Source organism: Oryctolagus cuniculus, chromosome 18 (genome assembly GCF_051225735.1).
Source record: "Oryctolagus cuniculus isolate XC-2025 breed Fujian yellow rabbit chromosome 18, ASM5122573v1, whole genome shotgun sequence".
Classification (NCBI taxonomy): domain Eukaryota; kingdom Metazoa; phylum Chordata; class Mammalia; order Lagomorpha; family Leporidae; genus Oryctolagus; species Oryctolagus cuniculus.
This window is the reverse complement of record NC_142884.1, coordinates 2886782-2909536: the sequence shown is the minus strand read 5'-3', so window position 1 is coordinate 2909536 and position 22755 is coordinate 2886782. Positions and strand designations below refer to the sequence as shown.

The 22755-nt window shown below is 52.0% G+C and overlaps 1 protein-coding gene across 7 annotated transcripts; it reads left to right on the top strand.

Annotated features, from left to right (window-relative positions):
• The first annotated feature begins 1371 nt into the window (after nucleotides 1-1371).
• ZSCAN5B (zinc finger and SCAN domain containing 5B) lies at nucleotides 1372-10390 on the top strand. Of its 7 annotated transcripts, none has more exons than XM_089319969.1 (6): nucleotides 1372-1436; nucleotides 3265-3768; nucleotides 6617-6805; nucleotides 7415-7603; nucleotides 9238-9388; nucleotides 9643-10390. In XM_089319969.1, the coding sequence occupies exons 2-6, from the start codon at nucleotides 3385-3387 to the stop codon at nucleotides 10374-10376; spliced, it is 1647 nt and encodes a 548-aa protein (XP_089176095.1). In that variant the 5' UTR covers nucleotides 1372-1436; nucleotides 3265-3384; the 3' UTR covers nucleotides 10377-10390. The 7 variants fall into 7 exon arrangements, with proteins under 7 accessions (XP_089176095.1, XP_089176094.1, XP_089176096.1 ...); XM_089319968.1 differs by having other exon boundaries at nucleotides 9640-10390; XM_089319970.1 differs by lacking the exons at nucleotides 1372-1436; nucleotides 3265-3768 and adding an exon at nucleotides 4736-4857 and having other exon boundaries at nucleotides 9640-10390.
• The last annotated feature ends 12365 nt before the right edge of the window (nucleotides 10391-22755 follow it).

Here is a 22755-nt window from a genome sequence, read left to right as displayed (position 1 = left end):
ATTCCAGTTTCTTGCTAATGCACCCTGCAACGGGCCGCTGTTGATGGCTCAGGTACTTGGGTCCCCACCACCCTCACAGAAGACCTAGGTTGAGCTCCTGGCTCCTGGCTTCACCCTGGCTCCCGCGGGTATCTGGGGGAGTGGATGGGAGCTCTCTCTTGTTCTGCCTCTCAAATAAATAAAACCAAGTCAAAAATTTAAAATATATAAATAAATATATAAATATATATATAAAAAATCCTCAGCGCTGTGGTTTTCAGTGTTGAGAGACAGAGGTGAAAACAGTGCAGATTTTTCCCTGTTCTCATGCACTCCACACAACGCAGACGCCTTCCATGGCCGCTGGTCACCAACATGAGAGGGGACTTCTCTCCCAGCAATCTCACGGCAGACCCCAGCTGGGAGTCCTCCCGTTCAGGTCCATTCTGACACAACCTGGAGATGGCCTCAGATCCCACAGGCCAAGGCCTCAGTTCCCACTGTGGACATCATCTGGGCAATAGGGAAGCCACTGGGGAACATTCTAGGAACGCGCAACAGGGGCTCCCCGAGCCAGCAGCAGTCTGCCTCAGACGGACACCTCCTAGGTCACAGTCCACGCTGCAGCAGTGGACGGCTAACAGCGGCTGCTCGCCCACGGCCCCTTGCAGCGGGCTTTAATAAACTCAACTCTGCTGCTCTGCTGAATTCTCACCACCAGTGAGGCACCCAGGGCTGCCCCTCAGCCAGTCGTGGGCTTGGGTTCCCACCACCCGCCACTGGAGGTTTGGATTTCTGAGAGCGGCTCAGAGGACTCAGGGCAGCACTTAAAGTTTGGGTTTGGGGGCTGGCGCTGTGGTGCAGCTGGTTAAAGCCCCCGGCCTGAGGCACCAGCATCCCATATAGGCGCCAGTTCTAGTTCCAGCTGCTCTTCCAATCCAGCTCTCTGCTAGGGCCTGGGAAAGCAGTAGAAGATGGCCCAAGTTCTTGGGCCCCTGCACCCACGTGGGAGACCCAGAAGAAGCTCCTGGCTCCTGGCTTTGGATCAGCGCAGCTCTGGCCGTTGTGGCCATCTGGGGAGTGAACCAGCAGATGGAAGACCTCTCTCTTGCTCTCTCTCTCTGTGTCTCTACCTCTCTCTATAACTTTGTCTTTCAAATAAATAAAAATAAATCTTAAAATAAAACAAAACAACAAATAAGAAATCCAATACTATTTCCAAAATATGCATATTCAGCAAATTAAATTTTCTCTTGATGGATGGGATCTCATTGGGAACGCCAGCCAATCAGCACTTCTTAAAAAAAAAATCTGCCCTCAAGCCAAATCATGGACCAATTAGGTAACAAAGGGAGGGGCTTGGAGCTCTATAAATAAGGAGAGATTTTTGCAGCTCAAGGCTCATTTGAGTGTGGATCCCAGACGGAAGGAGGTGGAAGCCCGGAGTCGGCAGGCAGGTGAGCTAACAGCAATATCTGGGAGGGACCTGGGGTCAGTGTGCATGGAGCGGGGGCTGGTTTCAGAAACATCGCAATTGGTCTGCATCACGCATTGGCTCCTAGGGCTGGCGGAAGAAAGTGGCTCCTCTGTAACTCATTGTTAGCTCAGACTTGTTTAACTCACCTATAATATGAGGGAACTTAAACATAATCATGGTTTGTGGCAAAAAAATTTTACTTTAAATGTTGAAAAACAGTCCAGTCTGGTGAATCTAAACCTAAACTGGTCTAAAAATTCCTGCCTGTTTCCTAAAAAAATAAATAAATAAAAATAAAAAACAAGCAAGTTTATGGTAAAAACAAAATTAAATCTTAAGTTTGTTTGGTGCAAAAAATTTTGAAAACCAAATTTTTTTTTCACAATCTATATTTTTTCACAATTCTTTGACAACCCTCATATGCATGGGCTTCAAAATTTTTAATTTGCATTTCTCTGATCATTAGTGATGACGAATGTTTTCCCATATACCCTTTGGCCACTGATATGTCTCCTTAAAAAAATCTCTATTCAGGGAGAGCCTCAGCGCCGGCTGTAGCGGCCATTTGGGGAGTGAACCAACGGAAGGAAGACCTTTCTCTGTCTCTCTCTCTCACTGTCTATAACTCTACCTGCCACAAAAACAAAAACAAAAAAAGCTGGTGCCATGGGTCACTAGGCTAATTCTCCGCCTGCGGCTTCGGCACCCCGGGGTTCTAGTCCCAGTTGGGGCGCCAGATTCTGTCCCAGTTGCCCCTCTTCCAGGCCAGCTCTCTGCTGTGGCCTGGGAAGTGCTTGGGCCCTGCACCCCATGGGAGACCAGGAGAAGCACCTGGCTCCTGGCTTCGGATCAGTGCAGCGCGTCGGCCGTAGCAGCCACTTGGGGGGTGAACCAACGGAAGGAAGACCTTTCTCTCCGTCTCTCTCTCTCTCTCTAACTCTGCCTGTAAAAAAAAAAAAAAAAAAAAAAAAAACACCAAAAACTCTATTCAGGCCCTTTACCTAGTTTTTAGTCTTTTTTTTTTTTTTTTAAAGATTTATTTATTTATTTGAAAGTCAGAGTTTCTTACACAGAAAGAGGAGAGGCAGAGAAAGAGAGAGAGGTCTTCTATCTGCTGGTTCACTCCCCAGTTGGCTGCAACGGCCAGAGCTGTGCCTATCTGAAGCCAGGAGCCAGGAGCTTCCTCCGGGTCTCCCACATGGGTGCAGGGGCCCAAGGACTTGGGGCATCTTCCACTGCTTTCCCAGGCCATGGCAGAGAGCTGGACTGGAAGAGGAGCAGCCAGGATTTGAACCAGAGCCCATATGGGATGCCGGCGCTTCAGGCCAGGGCCTTACCCGCTACGCCGCAGCACTGGCCCCAGGAGCTTAGTTTTCTTAGGGCTCCTTTGAGTTTTCTCTTCCCTGAAGCAAACAGGCATTCTGTGACCAACAAGGAAATGTGTTGGGAAATTGTTAGGTTAATAGTTCCAGTGTTGAGCACACCACATGAAATTCTTAGGTTACAGGCGTTTTTTTTTTCTCTGTACTTGTGCATAAGTATGACTAAAAATTTGCCTTGTCGTCTTGTCTTAATGGGAAGATAACAGGAATGTGCATTTTATGGCAACAGATTTTCTAGAACTTCACATAATCCTGTTATTGTTATTGTTATTGTTAAGAGCATGGGCCCTGTTTTCTGATGGGATGACTGCTTTCACATTTGCATCAGTGGGTGGTGTCTGGCATTAGCATGAATGGATTTGGAAGGGAGGGGAGGGTGGGGTAGGGAGTCAGACTGATCCGGTTCGTTCTTTTTTTCCTCCTTAGTATTCTGAACAGTGAGTCTATTACTCAAGAAACCAGAATAGACCTGTTGATAGGTGTCCATCAGACAACCATCTTCCAGGAGGCCTTTCTCAGAGCTGATTGCAAAGTGCGTCATTAAATATGGCCACAGAGCACACTTTTTCTTTGGATGGTGAGCAACCCTATGATAGCTCTGGCCCAGAGCTGCTGTCCGTCATGCCATCAGAAAACACTCCCCTTAATGGGCAAGGCGGCGACACGGAGGAATGGCATACCAGATTCAGAGCCTTCAGCGGCTCAGACTGTTCAGACCCCATCCAGGATCTGCGGACACTTGTCGAGCTGTGTCACAGATGGCTGAGGCCAGATCTCCACACGAAGGAGCAGATCATGGACCTGCTGGTGCTGGAACAGTTCATGATCTCCATGCCCCAGGACCTCCAGGTCTTAGTCAAGGAAAGCGGCGTGAGGAGCTGCAGGCAGCTGGAAGCGGTGCTGAGACGCCACAGGGAGCCCAAGCAGTGGGTGAGTGAGACCTCCACACTTGGCAAAGGGTGGGGAGGGGCAGGGGCTGCACGGTGCCTTCAGACCCGAGGTTTGTTCTCAGAGGAGAGCTTGCCTCTTAGGGAACCCCGGGCAGTATCTGGCGACTTCCTCTCACTCCAGGAGTGAGAGGAGATGGCTCCTGGCACCTGGGAAGTGGAGTCACTGCTACACACCCCGCAGTGCCCAGGACAGCTCCACAGAGGGACCTAATCCCAAATGTTAACCAGCCTGGGGCTGCAAAACACCAGTCCAGGTCCACCCACTGGGCAAAGCCATCCTTAAAGTCGTCCACGTAACACATTTCAACAGCAGATGGGTCCAACGGTGTTTGATTTTCCAATGCATGGCATAGTCCTGACATACTCATGGTGAAGTGGCTGATGCCAACAGCGTCTCTGCCCCTGGTGACGGCTGAAGAAATGGGTCTCAGGGTTGAAGACCACTCTCCAGGCAAAGCTGAGACCAGAGAGACCGCACATTTGGATACAATAAGGGACACAGGCAAGGACATTTGTCTGCAGATGAGGGGACGGACATAGAAGTGGATGTCCGGTGTCCCAGCCTTTCACAAAGGACCTGGATAAAGTCCAGAGGACAATTCCCCATTCCCTTAGGGAGCACCAGTGTTCAGCAGCCACTGACTGGCAGCTGAGGAGTGGAGTAGGCTTTGGACTAGTTCGGGATGTATCACGCTTGGTACCAGTGATGTTTGGGGGGGTGAGTTATTCTTGGCGGGCCCTGGGCCATAGTGTGGGCTGTTGAATGGCATTCGTGGTCTCTACCCCTGGATGCCAGGGGCACCTTCCAGCTGCAACAGCCAAAAATATCTCCGGACATCGCCAGTTGTCCCAGGGGCAACATCTCTCCCAGTGGAGAACTGTTAGATTAGGTGGGGTTTAAGTTGGGGGAGGGGGTGTTTCCTTTTCTTCCTGGTGATTTCAGTGTCTGAATGCTTTGAAGAGAGAGTTAAGAAAGGGAGAGGGAAGAGACAGGCAGATTTATCTGCCACCTCCCAGTGTCTGCATTGGCAGGAAGCTGGAAATGAGCAGAGCCAGAAAGCAAACCCAGGTACGCCAATGTAGGGCGCGAGTGTCTTCCAATAGGGCACTGGTTTCTTATATTTTAGTTTTTATACAATTTTTTTAAAGATTTATTTATTTATTTGAAAGTCAGAGTTACACAGGGAGAGAGGCAGAGAGAGAAAGAGAGAGAGAGAGTCTTCCATCCGCTGGTTCACTCCAAAATTGGCCACAACGGCCGGAGCTGCGCTGACCCGAAGCCAGGAGCCAGGAGCTTCTTCCAGGTCTCCCACGCGGGTGCAGGGGTCCAAGGACTTGGACCATCTTCTACTGCTATCCCAGGCCACAGCAGAGAGCTGGATCGGAAGTGGAGCAGCCGAGTCTTGAACTGGCGCCCATATGGGATGCTGGCGCTTATGGCCAGGGCGTTAACTTGCTGCGCCACAGCGCCGGCCCCAGTTTTTATACAATTTTTAAAAAGATTTTATTTATTTGAGAGTTAGTGTTACAGTGAGAGGGAGAGACAGAGAGAAAGCTCTTCCCTCCGTTGGTTCACTCTCTAAATGGCCGCTACGGCCGGTGCACTGCGCCGATCCGAAGCCAGGAGCCAGGCACTTCTTCCTGGTCTCCCATGTGGGTGCAGGGGCCCAAGAACTTGGGCCATCTTCTACTTCTTTCCCAGGCCATAGCAGAGAGCTGGATTGGAAGAGGGGCAGCCAGGACTAGAACCTGCACCCATATGGGATGCCGGCACCGCAGGCAGAGGATTAACCTACTGCGCCACGGCACCAGCCCCTTGTTATATTTTCAATCCTTGCTTGGTTGAATCTGTGTAAGGTGATCTTGATTTACTAGGAGGGTTTTTCTCCTCTTTGGATTTGGAGACCAGTTCTTCCAAATAACGCCAGATTGAGGGAGCTTTGAAAAGGCCTTGGACATGGGGCAGCTGCTGGAGATCAGAGAGCAAAACGTTTCAGCTGGGGTTTCTGTAGCTGCAGAGCTAATTCTGTGCCAAGAATTTTAAGCTAGCTTGAGCAATATGGCAGAACACATATGCGGAGTATGAAAACTACCCTCAGGTTTTCTTTTTTAAATTACTTTTATTTAATTGAAAAGCAGAGTGCAGCGCCGTGGCTCACTAGGCTAATCCTCCGCCTTGCGGCGCCGGCACACCGGATTCTAGTCCCGGTTGGGGCGCCGGATTCTGTCCCGGTTGCCCCTCTTCCAGGCCAGCTCTCTGCTGTGGCCAGGGAGTGCAGTGGAGGATGGCCCAAGTGCTTGGGCCCTGCACCCCATGGGAGACCAGGAGAAGCACCTGGCTCCTGCCATCGGATCAGCACGGTGTGCCGGCTGCAGCGCGTCAGCCGTGGCGGCCATTGGAGGGTGAACCAACGGCAAAGGAAGACCTTTCTCTCTATTTCTCTCTCTCACTGTCCACTCTGCCTGTCCAAAAAAAAAAAAAAAAAAAAAAAAAACCAGAAGCAGAGAGAAAGAGAGAAAGGAGATCTTCCATTTCCTGGTTCACTCCCCCCAAATGACCAGCTAGGGCTGGTTCAGACCAAATCCAGGAGCCTGGAACTCCATATGGACTCCAGGTAGGTGCTGGGGGCTCAAATACTTGGGCCGCCATCTGCTGCTTTCCCTGGGCACATTAGCAGGGAGCTGGATTGGAAGTGGAGCAGTCAGAATTCCAATGAGCGCTCTGATATGTGATGCAGGTGTCACAAATAGTGGCTTATGCCACACCCTGGCCAGTATACTCAGCTTCTCTCAGGGTGTCTGATGGTGTTTTCCCTTCTCTCCCCCAGACTGTGGTCGTCTTGAATGGACAGAAATTTCTTCAGCGGAATTCCGATGTGCAGATGGTCGAAGTAGAGCCCAGCGATATGAATGATGCGATCGACTTAACTCTCCAGCACCCATCCTCTGTGAGCAAGGTCCATCCCGAGGGAAGCCAGCAGATGAACCAAACTGTGCAGGACCCAACGAGGGGACCGGTGAGTGGGCTGCCCTGGTCTCTGGGGCGAGGTGGAGAAGGCACAAAAGGAAACCTGGTGTAGCTGATGCCAGATTGAGGGAGCTTTGAAAAGGCCTTGGGCATGGGGCAGCTGCTGGAGATTAGAGAGCAAAACGTTTCAGCTGGGGTTTCTGTAGCTGCAGAGCTAATTCTGTGCCAAGAATTTTAAGCTAGCTTGAGCAATATGGCAGAACACATATGCGGAGTATGAAAACTACCCTCAGGTTTTCTTTTTTAAATTACTTTTATTTAATTGAAAAGCAGAGTGAAAGAGAGAGAAAGGAGAGCTTCATTTTCCTGGTTCACTCTCCCCAAATGACCAGCTAGGGCTGGTTCAGACCAAATCCAGGAGCCTGGAACTCTATATGGACTCCAGGTAGGTGCTGGGGGCTCAAATACTTGGGCCGCCATCTGCTGCTTTCCCTGGGCTCATTAGCAGGGAGCTGGATTGGAAGTGGAGCAGTCAGAATTCCAATGAGCGCTCTGATATGTGAGGCAGGTGTCACAAATGGTGGCTTATGCCACACCCTGGCCAGTATACTCAGCTTCTCTCAGGGTGTCTGATGGTGCTTTCCCTTCTCTCCCCCAGACTGTGGTCGTCTTGAATGGACAGGAATTTCTTCAGCGGAATTCCGATGTGCAGATGGTCGAAGTGGAGCCCAGCGATATGAATGATGTGATCGACTTAACTCTCCAGCACCCGTCTTCTGTGAGCGAGATCCATCCCGAGGGAAGCCAGCAGATGAACCAAACTGTGCAGGACCCAACGAGGGGACCGGTGAGTGGGCTGCCCTGGTCTCTGGGGCGAGGTGGAGAAGGCACAAAAGGAAATCTGGTGTAGCTGTAGAGTGAGTCAGACAGGACTGTACCCATGGACCATGCACATGTCACATCCCTACACGCTTCTGAGCCATGTGGGGGCCTAAGAGGAATTGGCTTTGTCCCTCAACCACTAAGTATTTATTTATTTATTTAGACAGGCAGAGTTAGACAGTGAGAGAGAGAGACAGAGAGAAAGCTCTTCCGCAGGTTCATCTCCCAAATGGCCGCTACGGCCGGTGCACTGCGCAGATCCGAAGCCAGGAGCCAAGTGCTTCTTCCTGGTCTCCCAAGCAGATGCAGGCACCCAAGCACGTGGGGCATCCTCCACTGCCTTCCCGGGCCACAGCAGAGAGCTGGACTGGAAGAGGAGCAACCGGGACTAGAACCGGAAGTACCAGCGCCGCTGGCGGAGGATTAGTCTAGTGAGCCGCGGCGCCAGCCGACCACTAAGTCTTTTAGCATTAAGGGTGCGGAGAAAGCAGGAAAGTAGCCTTCAGGGTGCAGATGAACGAGGCCTGGGTCAACTTGCCACACAGATGGGTGAGCCACCAGTAACTCCCCCACAGCCAGTTTCCTCAAAGATACTTCAAGAATTGATTGACTAGAGGACTAATTTTCTAAAAATTGTCCCTTCCTTAATTAAGGGTGCTGCTCAGTTCTGGTGAGTGTTACCTTCCAAGGGACATTTGACAAGTTTTGGGTTTATTCTAGGTGGCAGTGGTGTGTGTGTGAGGGGAGGAGTGTTAACTGCATATGGTTGGTGGATCCAGGGAGCTTTCTCTGTACACTGCAATGTATCGGCCAGTCCCCACCAGAAAGGATTATCCAGCCCCAAATGTCAACCTTGGCCTGGAGTCATTTTGCTTCCAGAGTTCAGGGCAGGGGAAGTTGGATGATGGGAGAAATATGAGGATACTTCAAAAAGCTCATGGAAAAGTGAATTAATTGATACATTTAGGCGTGGGTATTGTGGCGTAGTTGGTTAAGCCATAGCTTACGAAGCCCTCATCCCCTGCTGGCGTGCCAGTTTGAATCCCAGCACCTCCACTTCTGATCCAGCTTCCTGGTAATGTGCCCTGGGAGGCAGCAGGGGATGGCGTAAGTGCTTGGGCCCCTGTCAAACACACGGGAGACCTAGATGGAGTTCTGGGATCCTGGCTTCCACCTGGCTGTTACAGGCATTTGGAGGAGTGAACCAGTAGATGGAAGATCTCTCTCCTCTCCTTTTCCCACTTGGCTCTGCCTTTCAGATAGACAGAAATATGTATTTTTAAAAGATACGGTTATTTTGGTGCAAAAATTTTTTTGAAGACCAAGAATAGTTTTTCTAATAATGGTTTTCCACGAACTTTTTGAAGACCACGTAAAGAAAGGAAGGGGTGGAAAGCATGGGGCTTGGTGTAGCGGTTGTTACAGGTTGGTGTGGAGACTGGGTGAGGTGCTCACGTGGGGCGATGGGTGGCCCACTGGAAGTCTGGACATATCCACAAAACTCTGTCCTTAGGAAGGCCGGGTCCCAAAAGGAAGGAAGGTTTCCGAGCTCCATGCAGCTCGGATGTATGAGTGCTTCTGCTTGGTTGCCTTTCCCAGGGAGAGGAAGCCCTGCCAGCGATCGTTCCTGTAAGCAGAGACCCACAGGGGCTGAGCCCCAAGCCAGACTTTCAAGAGGAGGACGTGAGGGCAGACAGACAAGAGGCGACAGCAGTGGAACCGGCAGAGCTGTACCTTCCGGAGGGTCCCGGTGAGTGTGGAGACTGAGGACCCCTGGAGAGTTGGCTGCGCTCTTCCTTTTCTGTGTTGGCGGGTGGGGTGGGGTACGTCCCTGGGGAGTTGGCCATCTGTGGCCAGACCTGACTGTCCAGGGCCCTACCGTCCATCTTGTAGGCTTCTGAGGTCGACGGGCAGTTCTCAGCCAACATCACTGTGTGGTTTGAGTGACTCTCGTTGCAAACGCTCTGTACTAAATGCCATGTGTGGAATTCCTTCTTCCAGCAGATTTTGGTTGTGCAGAGGATGGGGAGAGCCCCCAAGAAGAACTTCCTGTTGAAAACACGCACGCCGACCCATCTTCCACCCCAGTTTTGGAGGGAGAAGCTTCAACACCACGTCCAAGACATTCCAGAAAGCGACGGAACAGCAGCCCCACCTCGTCAAGGGAGCAAGGAGGAGCCACCCAGTCTGAAAGCGGAGAAATCCCAAGACAGGTTGGAGTGAATCCATCTGATGCACCCAGCGCTACAAAACCAGTCAGTTCTGCTCGCCAAAATGCAGCACTGTATCAGTGCTCTGACTGCCCCAAGAGCTTTAACTACAGGTCTCAGTTTGTCATACACCAGAGGACACACACGGGAGAGAGGCCTTACCAGTGTGAGTCCTGTAAGAAGGGCTTCATGCAGGCCTCAGACCTTCGAGTCCACCAGCGGATCCACAGCGGCGAGAAGCCCTACATGTGTGAAGTCTGCAGCCACAGGTTCACTCACGAGGCCAGCCTGCTCACTCACAGGCGGATCCACACCAACGAGCGGCCGTACAAGTGTCAGTACTGCGACAAGTGCTTCAGCCACAAGGGGAACCTGAACGTCCACCAACGCATCCACACCAACACGAAGCCCTACCGGTGTGACACGTGTGGCCACACCTTCCGGCAGCTGGGGACTTTCAAGCGCCACACGAAGATCCATTTGAAAGCAGAGTCCCAGGAATCCGGTCTTGGGCCTCAAAGCCAATGATAAAATGGTGTGATGTGAGCTTATGGCACACAGCAGAAGCTGTGTGAAGTGTTAGTCTCAGGCCGGCGCCGCGGCTCACTAGGCTAATCCTCCGCCTTGCGGCGCCGGCACACCGGGTTCTAGTCCCGGTTGGGGCGCCGGATTCTGTCCCGGTTGCCCCTCTTCCAGGCCAGCTCTCTGCTGTGGCCCGGGAGTGCAGTGGAGGATGGCCTAAGTGCTTGGGTCCTGCACCCCATGGGAGACCAGAATAAGTACCTGGCTCCTGCCATCGGATTAGTGCGGTGCGCTGGCCACAGCGCGCCAGCCGCGGCAGCCATTGGAGGGTGAACCAATGGCAAAAAGGAAGACCTTTCTCTCTGTCTCTCTCTCTCACTGTCCACTCTGCCTGTCCAAAAAATAAAAAAAGAAAATCTTGATGTGAACGGAATGGGAGAGGGAGTGGGAGATGGGAGAGGGAGTGGGAGATGGGAGGGGTGGGAGATGGGAAGAGTGGGAGATGGGAGGGGTGGGAGTGGGAGGGAAGTTATGGGGGGGAAAGCCATTGTAATCCATAAACTGTACTTTGGAAATTTTTATTTACTAAATAAAAGTTAAAAAAGAAAAATTCTCTTTCTTACCCTCCCTGCCCCCCACCAATAAATTTTAAGAAAAAAAAAAAGACATAGCTCACCTAGCAAGATGGAAGATTCCCCACACAGGAATGGTGGCTTGGTGCTTTTCACACCCACAGGATCAGAGGAGAACTCGCCAAAGAAGCCTGTGCTCCAGATAAGAACCAACAGGAAAGTCCCAGCGGGCCTGTCTGTGCGCCCCCGTGGACATGATTCAGCTGCCCCCTCATCGTGGGCTGGCAAGACAACATTGAGAGGGAATTGCAATGTTACGTGGGCCTGTGGCTAAGTTTTTAAATTATGGAGGGAGAACACAATGAGGCCTCATGGTGAGAAATTGTCTTGTGCTATGCACAGTGGAGAAAAACTTCCGACAGTGAGAGGTGTGCATCCTGGCTAGGCGTGAGGCTTGGAGACGCTCAGAGATGCAGATCTGTACAGCCCAGCAGATGGCAGCAGAGGGCCAGCTGCAGAGGTGTGGGTGGGCCACTGCGCGGCCACTTGATCTGAGTTTGAAACATCTGATGCTGCCAAGGTTCTTCCCACAGACCAGTGAGTGAGCATCTTTTTATGAAAAGGAGGCCTGCTGGCCGTGTGAGGTTAAAGGTGATGCTCTGTAGGTAGTGCAGTCTGCCTGCCTTTTTTCCTTTTATTACATCATGGAATATTACTGCACAAGCCACTTAATAGCCTTAACTATTACAGAAATAAAGTATTACCGTACCAGGACTTTCCAAGTACATTATAGCCAATTTAACCTTTAAGCAATTTTATGAGGATAAAATTCGTATACACATTTCAACTGTGACGAGTTCCAGAGTAAAATGCTGAAGCTGTGTCATCTCTCCTACTGTCAAAAGGTGTTGAGTGACAGAATCCTTTATATTCCGGGCATTGACCCGAATAGGACATGGTTCATTGATAATAAATTTTCTCCTACTTCATAGATTGCCTTCTCCTTGTATTGATTAAGTCTCTCCGTGGAAAAATTAAGAAGTTTCAGGGCTAGGCATTTGGCACAGCAGACGAGCTGCTCGGGACACCTGCATCCCACAACACAGTGCCCGCGTTCGAGTCAAGGCTCTGCTCCCAATCCCAACACCTACTGATGTGCACCCTGGGAGACAGCCGATGGCTCAGCACTTGGGTCCCTGTCCCTGATGTGGGAGACCCGGATGGAGTTTCAAGACTCCAAATGTAGGCCTGGCTGTTGGAGGTGTTTAGGAAGTGAACCAACAGATGGGAGAGAGCTCTATCTCTGCTTTTCTCCAGCATTCTCCTAGAATTTTACTTGAGTACCTAAGCCACAGGGACCTGCACTGTCTTTTGTGACGTGTCCCACATGTGTTGGTCTATGAATCCGCCTGCACAATCCTTCCCATCCTTCCCTGTGCCCAGGAAGCCACTGGCCTGCTTTCTGTCGCCACACACGCCTTGGCATGTTAGGATTTTCAATCCTTGGACTCACACAGTCTGTCCTCTCTCGATGTGGTTCCTTTCTCGCCCCTATGGCTCCCGGTTTCACTGATTTGTCCATTCTGTTGCAGAGTAGTTCCTGCTCACACAGACGTGACACACTCTCTGGCAGTAAGGTGTGACTTTATTATGCAGGAAGATGCCCTGTGTGTGTGCGTGTTGGGGGGGAGGGTTCACCTGTTCTGATGGTCTGCTCCATTCTCCTCACTGTTCTCACTGTTCATTCTTTTTCTAACTTCTAAAAGAGGTTTTATTGGGATATACACTTTCTCTTCTAAGTGAATTTAAGAACTCACTTAAACTCATATATCCCTTTAAAAATCTTTAGAATGTCTTTTTCTAAAAAAAAATTTTTTTTTTAATTTATTTAACTGAAAGGCAAAGTTACCGAGAGAGAGAGGGAGAGAGAGAGAGATCATGCTGCTGGTTCACTCCCCAAATAGCTGCAACAGCCAAGGCTGGGTCAGGCCAAAGCTAAGAGCTTCATCTGGGTCTCCCACACAGCTTCAGGGCCCAAGGACTTGGGCCATCTGCTGCTGCTTTCCCAGGCCATGGCAGAGAGCTGGATGGGAAGTGGAGCAGCCGGGACTCGAACCGGCACCCATATGGGATGCTGGCACTGCAGGTGGGGGCTTTACCTCTGCGCCACCCGGCCCCTGCCTTTCTTTACCACTGTGTGTCTCTGTGTTGCCTGACTGTAACACTTCTTTTTCACAACTGTACTGCACGGTGCCCTGCACCCCACAATACATGCTGAAGAGTGGCTAACTCTATGGTACATGCATATATTGAAGAGTATGTTGCCTTCAAGAAAGGAGTTCTGTGGGCCTGGCACGGTGGCTCAGCAGGGTAAGCCACAGCCTGTGACACTGGCATCTCATATGGGCACTGGTTTGAGTCCCGGCTGCTCCACTTCCAATCCAGCTCCCTGCAAATGGCCTGGGTGGGAAAGCAGGGGAAGAGAGGCCCCTGCCACCCACGTGGGAGACCCGGATGGAGCTCCAGGCTCCTGGGCTAAGGCCTGGCCCAGCCCTGACCATCACAGCCAGTGTGTGCATCTGTACATGTGTGCATGTCAAGGTCTGTGGCAAACTGGAGGCAGCGTTCCTGTGAGCAGAGGAGAACCCAGGGAGAGAACTACTGGGAGATGTGAATGATAAAATGCTTATATCATACTTAAGAATCGGTAAGTGAGTATTTAGATACCAAGAAAACCACAGCTGCGTCTCATCTGCAATTCTAAGCCCGAGTGTGGGCAGGAGCCAGCTGAGCCCTGGGGTTGGGAGGAAGCCAAGGTTCTGACCCCATGGGAGTGGGGGTGGGGGCCACAGAGAACAGGAGACTCCGGCAGCCGGCAGCAGGCAAAAGAACAACAAAACCAGCCCCAGCACAGCTCTCCGCCCGCTCCCCGGAGCTCAGTTCAGACCGATTGATTCCCAGGCGGCTCCTGCAGGCCCAGTGCTGCTTTCCCCTGTTGTCTTCACCTCCCCACCGGAGGTGAGGTCACTTTTTCTGGCCAGCGCGGAGGGAGCTGGATAAAGTGCTGGCAATTACGCGGCCTGCAAGTAGAGAGGTTCCAGGAGGGGCCATTAGCGCCGAAGCTGATGAGGCCCCGAGCCAGCACCAGGCCCCGCTCTGCTAAATTGGCTGCGGAAAGTTAACTCAGAGCACCTGGGAGACAGGGTTTGTTAATTGCTGGCCTCCAGGGTGGCTGGTTTGCTTCTGTGCTCACTTGAAAAACAGCAACGATTGCGTGTTTCTGATCATAAAGGTAATACCCGTGTGTTCCTGGCACACATCTGGGAGCAGAGGGACGATGGAGACTATTACCCATAATCCCACCATGTGGAGGCAATGTTAATACTTTCTGATTTTTCATGTGTGTGTGTTAGTCCCTCACCATCCCTCAGGGGCTGGTTCCAGGACCCCAGCAGGTACCATAAACCCTTGTATAGAACAGCGGTAGTATTTGCACAGAACCTAAAAAGGTGCAAATGCTATGTAAATCGCTTTGAGAGTGTGTCACTAAGGAACAATGACAAGGAAAGAAGTCTGGACACGTTTAGGACGCATTTTTTTTCTTTGAAGATTTTCAGTCCAGGATTGGTTGACTCTAAGGATGCAGAACACAAGTATCTACACACAAATATATACACACAGTATGTAGGTATATGTACATTATATGTGTAATACATAGTATAATGTACTTTAAAATGTGTGTATTATACATTTAAATGTATATTATACATTTTAAAGTCAGAACAATTGGGAGGACATGGAAGAGATTAGCACATACGAGTGACATTACCCCAGTTTCCCTAACGAGTCCATTGGACGGCAAATGTTTGGAGTGATGGGGGCCTACATGCTCTGCTCTGACCATGACACCATTGTGGCATCAACGCCACCCCATCCCCCCATGCATGTGTGCAGTTCTTATGTGCCAATGAGAAGCAGAGGTGCGTCAGCCTGGCCGTGAGTAGGCAGGCAGCTGTGGGAGGGCCTGGGGCAGGGACCCACAGGGAAGATGTCCTCCAGGACGTGGCCCAGGCGTGTGACGACGGGGCCAGGGGTGGGGCAGAGAGAAGCTTGCGGGCGCTAAAAAGGTGGGAAGCGCAGGCTGGGGTGGGGCTTGCGCTGCAGATGGGGGTGGAGAAAAGCCAGATGGGGGTCCCCTCCCAGGCGAAGCGGAGAAGAGGGAACTGAGCTCAGGTCTGGGGGCGCCCAGAGGGACACTGAGAGCCCACGGAGAGCGTGGAGGAGAGTGCTATGTGTGGCGTCAGGCACCAGGCGGATGGGTATGTGGCAGGCCAGGAGGACGGACGTGAGTGCCCAGGTAGGACAGCGCCACGTGGAGCGGAGAGCAGAGGCAAGAGAGCTGCTCAGGAGTTGGAGACCCAGGACCCATGTGACTGCTCAGGGCTGAGAGGACAGAGCGGGCAGCGGGGCAGACCCTGAAGTCTGGCCGCCCTGTTCCTGGGGATGTGAGCGAGGACACAGAGCACCTGTGCGTGCACCTGGACACGGTCTGCAGCGTCCCCTCTGCCACGCGGGTCACTGAGACGCGGAAACTGGGTGCCCTGTGTCCTCACCTGACTGGGCTGGCTGCCTCCCACACCTGTCTCTTGCCTGACCGCAGCGTGACCTGACAGCCCTGGGAAGGCTCTGCCAGCCGGGGCACGTGTCCAGACTTGGTCCTCACCTGCTCCTTGCTGCTGTCCCTAGGGAGTGATGGGTGCAGTGTCAGGACACCCAAGCCCACCTTTCTGTGGGCCTCCTCTGTGCCACCTGCAGAACTTTCCATATCACAGAACACCCACTGTGTGCTGGGTCGTCTGCAGGCCCCGGGGTTACTGAGAGAAAAGAGCGACGGCGCCCTCGAAGATCTCCCAGACATAGCACAGCTGCTGCAGCTCCCGAAGACGGTTATACCCTTTTTTATAGGCAGAGTTAGACAGTGAGTGAGAGAGAGAGAGAGAAAGGTCTTCCTTCCTTTGGTTCACCCCCCAAATGGCCGCTGCGCCGATCCGAAACCAGGATCCAGGTGCTTCCTCCTGATCTCCTGTGCGGGTGCAGGGCCCAGGCACTTGGGCCATCCTCCACTGCACTCCCGGGCCACAGCAAGAGGAGCAACCAGGACAGAATCCGGCGCCCCAACCTGGATTAGAACCTGGGGTGCCGGCACCGGAGGCAGAGGATCAGCCCAGTGAGCCGCGGCACCGGCCAGCATGGCAGTTTAAAACTTCCCCATCCATTAGCACATGCAGATATTCAAATGAGTTAGAATTAAGTCAAAGTGAAATGTTTCCTCAGTTACTCTACCTTCAAGGGTTCCACAGCCACGTGTGGCTGGTGGCTCATGTTGGGCAGGGCACTCCTCTGACATCCGTCTCACTGCAGAGGGTTCCACAGCCACGTGTGGCTGGTGGCTCATGTTGGGCAGGGCACTCCTCTGACTCCGTCTCACTGCAGAGGGTCCAACAGCCACGTGTGGCTGGTGGCTCCACGTTGGGCAGGGCACTCCTTGGACATCCGTCTCACTGCAGAGGCCCACTGGACAGCAGTGCCTGGGTTTGAGTCCTGGCTCCAGCCCTGATTCCAGCTTCCTGCTACTGCACACAGGCGATGGCTCAAGTGACTGGGTCCCTGCCACCCGTGTGGGAGACCCAGACTGAATTCTTGGCTCCTTCTTTGGTGTGGCCCAGCCCTGGCTGTTGCATTATTTGAGGAGTGAACCAACGGATGAGAGGTCTCTGTGTCTGTTTGTCTCTGTCCTTCAAATAAATACTTTAAAAAGCATTAGCGGTTGTTACGAGATTTTCATCTTTACTCCTTGAGAAACTGAGGTCCAAAGAGGAGAATTCATTTGTCCAGGTTCACGAATCCAGGGGATGGAGGAGCCCCCTTACCCCATTGCTTTCTGAGCTCAGAGCTGGGCTCATTCCCATGATATACTGCAGGCAAACACCTGAAACCCCTGATCATTGATCCTGCCTCTGTTCAGGGGTTTCAGGAGGCCACAAGGGCGCCTCCATCCGGGATAGGTGTGCAGGAACTGACGAGAGAGCCCCAGGACTAGGCTAGGACCCCCTGGGGGCTGCATGAAGAGGGAGGCCAGGCAGCCACGCTCAGGGCAGCACGGCTGAAGCCGGCAGATCGTGCCAGCTGAGCCAGGACCTTGCGTGGGTGCTGCCTTGTGGGAGCGATGGCTCCCGGACTGGGACAGGACGCATCCCTCCCACCAGGATCCAGCCCTGGGGTTGCCCCAGGGCCTGCACAGAGCTCTGGCCATTGGCCTCCCTGTGGACGGCTAAGCTGCTGTTGCTATGGGCTTAACGTTCACGTTTGATCAGCTTAGGTATGGTCATTGCGTTGGTACTTTTTTTTTTGTTCTGTATTGGAAACACATGATTTTATAATTGTTATTTTTAAAAACTTTTTTTCCATACTAAAAAATGTTAGATCGAAGTCAAATTCACATAACCATTTGTAAGCGTCCAATTCCGTGGCATTCGGCACACTTGCCATGCAGTTCAGGATCACCGGGGCCTGGTTCTGAACCGTCCTCGTTCCCCCCAGGCAGACGCCGCTGTCCTCTTTTTTTTTTTTTTTTTTTTTTGACAGGCAGAGTGGACAGTGAGAGAGAGCGACAGAGAGAAAGGTCTTCCTTTGCCGTTGGTTCACCCTCCAATGGCCGCCGCGGCTGGCGCGCTGCGGCCGGCGCACCGCGCTGATCCGATGGCAGGAGCCAGGAGCCAGGTGCTTTTCCTGGTCTCCCATGGGGTGCAGGGCCCAAGCACCTGGGCCATCCTCCACTGCACTCCCTGGCCACAGCAGAGGGCTGGCCTGGAAGAGGGGCAACCGGGATAGAATCCGGCACCCCGACCGGGACTAGAACCCGGTGTGCCGGCGCCGCTAGGTGGAGGATTAGCCTAGTGAGCCGCGGCGCCGGCCCGTTGCTCCTCTTTCCTTCCCTGCCATAGTCTCTGGAGGCCACCGGCGTCCCTTCTGTCTCCTCCAGGCTCCACACCTCCCTCAGCTCCACACAGACGTGCAAGAACCTCACATACATAATGCTGAGTGGGAAAAGCAAGTTGTGGGAGAAACATTCAGTAAAATACCACGCCTAAGAAATGTGATCTCCTCTCCGTAACTTCTTCCAAATAAATAAAATACATATTTTTTTAAAAAAAGAAACTTAAATTGTTTGTATTCAATTTTCATTTTATTTGAAAAACTGAGGTTAGGGAGTGTGTGTGGAGGGGAGATATTGAAGTCGGAGGCAGAGAAAAGAGATCTTGCATCAACTGATTCACTCCCCAAATTCCCAAATGTCTGCAACAGCCAGGGCTGGGCCAGGCTGAAGCTGGGAGCCGAGAACCCAAGCTGGGCCTTCCACACGGGTGGCAATGACCCAAGCCTCTGAGTCACCTGTGGCCTCCCAGGGTGCACAACGACAGGGAGCTGGACTCCGAAGCAGAGCCAAGACCTGACCCAGACAATCTCACGTGGGATGCAGGTACCCCAAGCAGCAGCTTAATCACTGTCCCAGATGCCCATATCTCAGAAGAGATTTGAAAGCACACAAAATAACTTTACACAAGTGTACTGGAGCTAGCTCATCATGAGGCCAATTGTTAAATTTTCAGGAATTTTGCAAACAGTTCAATAATAAAACCTAAATTAAATAGACTTCAAATTAAGTTTGGTCAGGTGTCACGTAACAATGGAGTTCGGAGAAATGGATCATGAGACCATTTCATTATTGTGTGACCACCCAAACTAAGATGGATACAATGTCCCTGAGGGACACAATCTACAGGGCTACTGTTTTATGTTGTGCTCCTCTGTCGGCTGAAATGCTGCTATGTGGTGCATGGCATGACTGTAAATTGTTAAAAATAAAGTGCTAAGTACTACAAACTCATCACTTCCTAATTGTAGTGGGAATTTTGGTCCCCCTGACCTGTGGTCCCTGGTGATGGCCCTGTGGCTCTGCTACCCTATGTGGGAAAAGAGACTTCACAGATAGATGTAACTACGGTTGCTAATTGACTTTAAAAGAAGGAACTTGATCTGGGTGATTCAGGTGGGCCCAATGTGATCCTACGAGCCATTAAAAATGGAAGAGGAAGCTAGAGTTGATCAGTGAAATCTGGCCCGAGAAGCACTCCGCTCGCCATTACTGGGCTTGACGATGGAGGAGGGGTCATCAGCCAAGGAGTGTGGGGGCGTCTGGAAGCTGAGACCAGCACCCATCTTGCAGCCAGAAATGAACAGCAGCCTCACTCCCACGGCCACGTGGAACTGAATTCTGTTTACCAGAACGAGCCTGACTAGTTAACGATGCTCTAACGAGTGTGTGCTGCTATGGAAAGGTAACAGGCCACAGTGGGTGAAGGTTGGGGGGTAGTATGGGGTGGGTAGAGAGAATTGCTCAGCGTTTCACTGAGATGCTCAGGGGGTCCCGGGGAAACCACGTGGAAGCCCTGGTGGCAGCCCGAGAGCCTGGATCAGACCCACTGCACGGCCCACGCGTCTTCAGCAGTGGTGAGAGTGACCCGGAAACAAAAGGCTTCCGGTGAAGCATCCACCACCACCACCCAGCCTTCAGTGCCCGTCCGCCCTCAGAGTAAATGCGACACCTTCACGACCTCAAGACATTTCAGTTCTGTCAACACTGCCCACTCCGTCTCTCCCGGCTGAGGGAGTCCAGCTGCGGCATTTGTACTGGAACCCGGATGGCTTCTCACAGCTCGCAGAACGCACTGACTGCTTCATGCCTCCAGGCCTCTGCACTTGCTGGCCCGTTTCCGGGCCTGCCCTTCCTGTCTTGACCTTGCTAACCCCAGAACCCTGAAACACCAACTTGGCCATCAGTTCCTCTGGAAAACCTTCCTGAGGGGCCTCCCATATAGTGCCCTTGCCACTCCATGTATCGCAAGGCTCCCAGTCTCCTCGTCTGCTTCTGTATTTTTTTTAAATATTTATTTGATTTATTTGAAAGGCAGAGTGTGATATAATTGTCATTTTTAGCCTTTCTTTATACTCCTGTGGGAACTGTGGTGTTTCTACTTTTTAATTGTCAAATATTAGTGTCAAAAACTAGTGCTGAATTAAGCCTGTGATATTAGAGCGGATTAAAATTATATCTTTGCGGCCGGCGCCGCGGCTCACCAGGCTAATCCTCCACCTTGCGGCGCCGGCACACGGGGTTCTAGTCCCGGTCGGGGCACCGGATTCTGTCCCGGTTGCCCCTCTTCCAGGCCAGCTCTCTGCTGTGGCCCGGGAGTGCAGTGGAGGATGGCCCAAGTGCTTGGGCCCTACACCCCATGGGAGACCAGGAGAAGCACCTGGCTCCTGCCTTTGGATCAGCGCGGTGCACCAGCTGCAGCGGCCGTTGGAGGGTGAACCAACAGCAAAGGAAGACCTTTCTCTCTGTCTCTCTCTCACTGTCCACTCTGCCTGGCAAAAAATAAAAAAAAAAATTATATCTTTGCAAAAATGAATGAAAAGAAGAGAGGGAAGGAGGAGTATTGGGAGCGGCAAAGGAGGAGGGAGAGAAGTATGGTTATCTTCTCAGAACTGTACCTATGAAATACATGAATCTGTTTTCTTTATATTAATAAAAATAAAATAAATTATTTTTCTAACTTGAAAGGCAGAGTGACAGAGAGAGGTGAGGAGAGAGAGATTGACTGATCTTCCATCTGCTGATTCACTCCCTGGCTGGGGCTGCCGACAGCCAGGCCCAAAGCCAGGAGCCTGGGGTTCCAGCTGGTTCTCCCATGTGGGTGCAGGGACCAAAGTACGTGGGACAGTTTCTGCTGCCTTCCCAGGGGCATTAACAGGAGCTGAATTGGAACTCAAATTAGCACTCTGACATCGGATGCTGGTATTGCAAAGGGCTGCTTAGCCCTCTGCACCACAATGCCGGCCCCATTTCTGAGTTTTTCTGCCCCAACAGTTGTGCACTGGTGGCTGTTCTGTCCTCCAGGGGACATCTGGAAATGTCTGAAGCATTCTGTGGTAACTCGGGAGCAGGGGTGCTGCTGTCCAGCAGTTGGATCCCAGCAATGCTGCTGTTCAGTGCCCTGTGGTGGAAAAGGACAAGATGGCCACTGATAATGGAGCCTGCCTGGCAGCAGGCAGTCCACAGCAACAGTGTCCTATAAAGAAAAGCTCGTGAGAGAGTGTGTTGGGAGAAAGAGTCTCCCATGGAGGGACACGTGGTCTTGCTGAGAAAACGACCGGAGGACAAGGCCTTGGAATTGGACTCCCTGAGGGCCAAGGAGGAGTCGAGCTCTGGCCCTCCAGTGTAACAGGAGGGGTAAGGCTACTGCGTAGATGCCATGAGGATATGCTCAGTTAAGCACCAGCGGCTGTGCAGTTGCTTAGCAAATGGCAGGGACAACAACAGGGATGGGGCAGGCATCCGGCCGAATGAGTCAGCCCCTGGCTGGGACGCCCTTATCCCACACCAGAGTGCCTCCATTTGATTCCCAGACCCAGCTCCCAACTGTGAGAAGCAGCAGATGGAGCTGGTCACCTCAGGACCAGGAGCCAGACAGCCTGAGTGTAAATCCCAGCTCCAGCTCTATTTATTTTTTTTTAAGATTTTATTTATTTATTTGGGAGGCAGAATTACAGAGAGAGGGAGAGACAGACAGAGAGGTCTTCCATCTGCTGGTTCACTCCCCAGATGGCTGCAATGGCCAGAGTTGGGCTGATGCGAAGCCAGGAGCCAGGAGCTTCCTCTGGGTCTCCCACGCAGGTGCACGGGCCCAAGGACTTGTCACCCTCCACCACTCTCCCGGGCCACAGTCAGAGAGCTGGATCAGAAGCCAAGCGGCTGGGACACAAATCGGTGCCTATACGGGATGCTGGTGCTGGGTGGAGGCCTAGCCCACTATGCCAAGTGCCGGCCCCCCGCTCTGGCTCTTGAACGAGTTTCTTTGTTACCCTGTGCCCCGGTTCACTCGTCTGTAAATGGGGCAGTGCAGTGGCCTGTGGTGCCCTCCTCATGAGACTGTGGTGATGGGAGAGTGAGCTCCTCGTGCTGAGCTTAGAGCTGTGCCTGGCCCGTGAGTGCCCAGCACATGAGGCTGTTCTCCCATCGTCCGTGCAATGTGATGCCACGCTGCCGCTAAGACACAATGACAAGACGACACAGTGCAAAACAGCATCTCTGGTGTCACCCCATTTGGAAACACTTTAAAAAGCATACCTAAGCATAGAAAGGACTGGAAGAAAACGCACCACAGCTGGCGCGGCAGTGGTCCCTGGTTCTTTGGCTGGTTTTAGTCTTTTTCTCTGTGCCCTCCATTTCCTACAGTGAATAGCTTTCTTGTTAAGAAATTAATAAACTTTTTTTTTAAGATAAGTTTTATAGCTTTAAGTCAAAGTTGAAGAGGAAGTACAGAGAATTCTCATACACCCTCTCCATGCAACTCTCCCCTATTCTTTTGCGAACTGTGTTAATGTGGAACATCTGGTACAACTGACGGGTGAATACTGATATGATGCTATCAGGTAAAGCCGCAGTTTAAGTTGGAGCTCAGTCTTGTGCTGTATCCACCACCACAGCATCACACCGAAGTTTCACTGCTCTACAACCTTTGCGCTACACTTACTTGTAAGAAGCTTCACTTTAATAATAAAAAATTAAGGGGCCGGCGCCGGGGCTCACTAGGCTAATCCTCCGCCTTGCAGCGCCGGCACACCGGGTTCTAGTCCCGGTCGGGGTGCCGGATTCTTTCCCAGTTGTCCCTCTTCCAGGCCAGCTCTCTGCT

Excerpts from the sequence above, each read along its gene's own strand:
- ZSCAN5B (XM_089319968.1), top strand. The coding sequence starts at position 3,385 with ATGGCCACAGAGCACACTTTTTCTTTGGATGGTGAGCAACCCTATGAT. Across the intron at positions 6,806-7,414 it reads AGGACCCAACGAGGGGACCG|ACTGTGGTCGTCTTGAATGG; the intron begins GTGAGTGGGCTG and ends TCTCTCCCCCAG. Across the intron at positions 7,604-9,237 it reads AGGACCCAACGAGGGGACCG|GGAGAGGAAGCCCTGCCAGC; the intron begins GTGAGTGGGCTG and ends TGCCTTTCCCAG.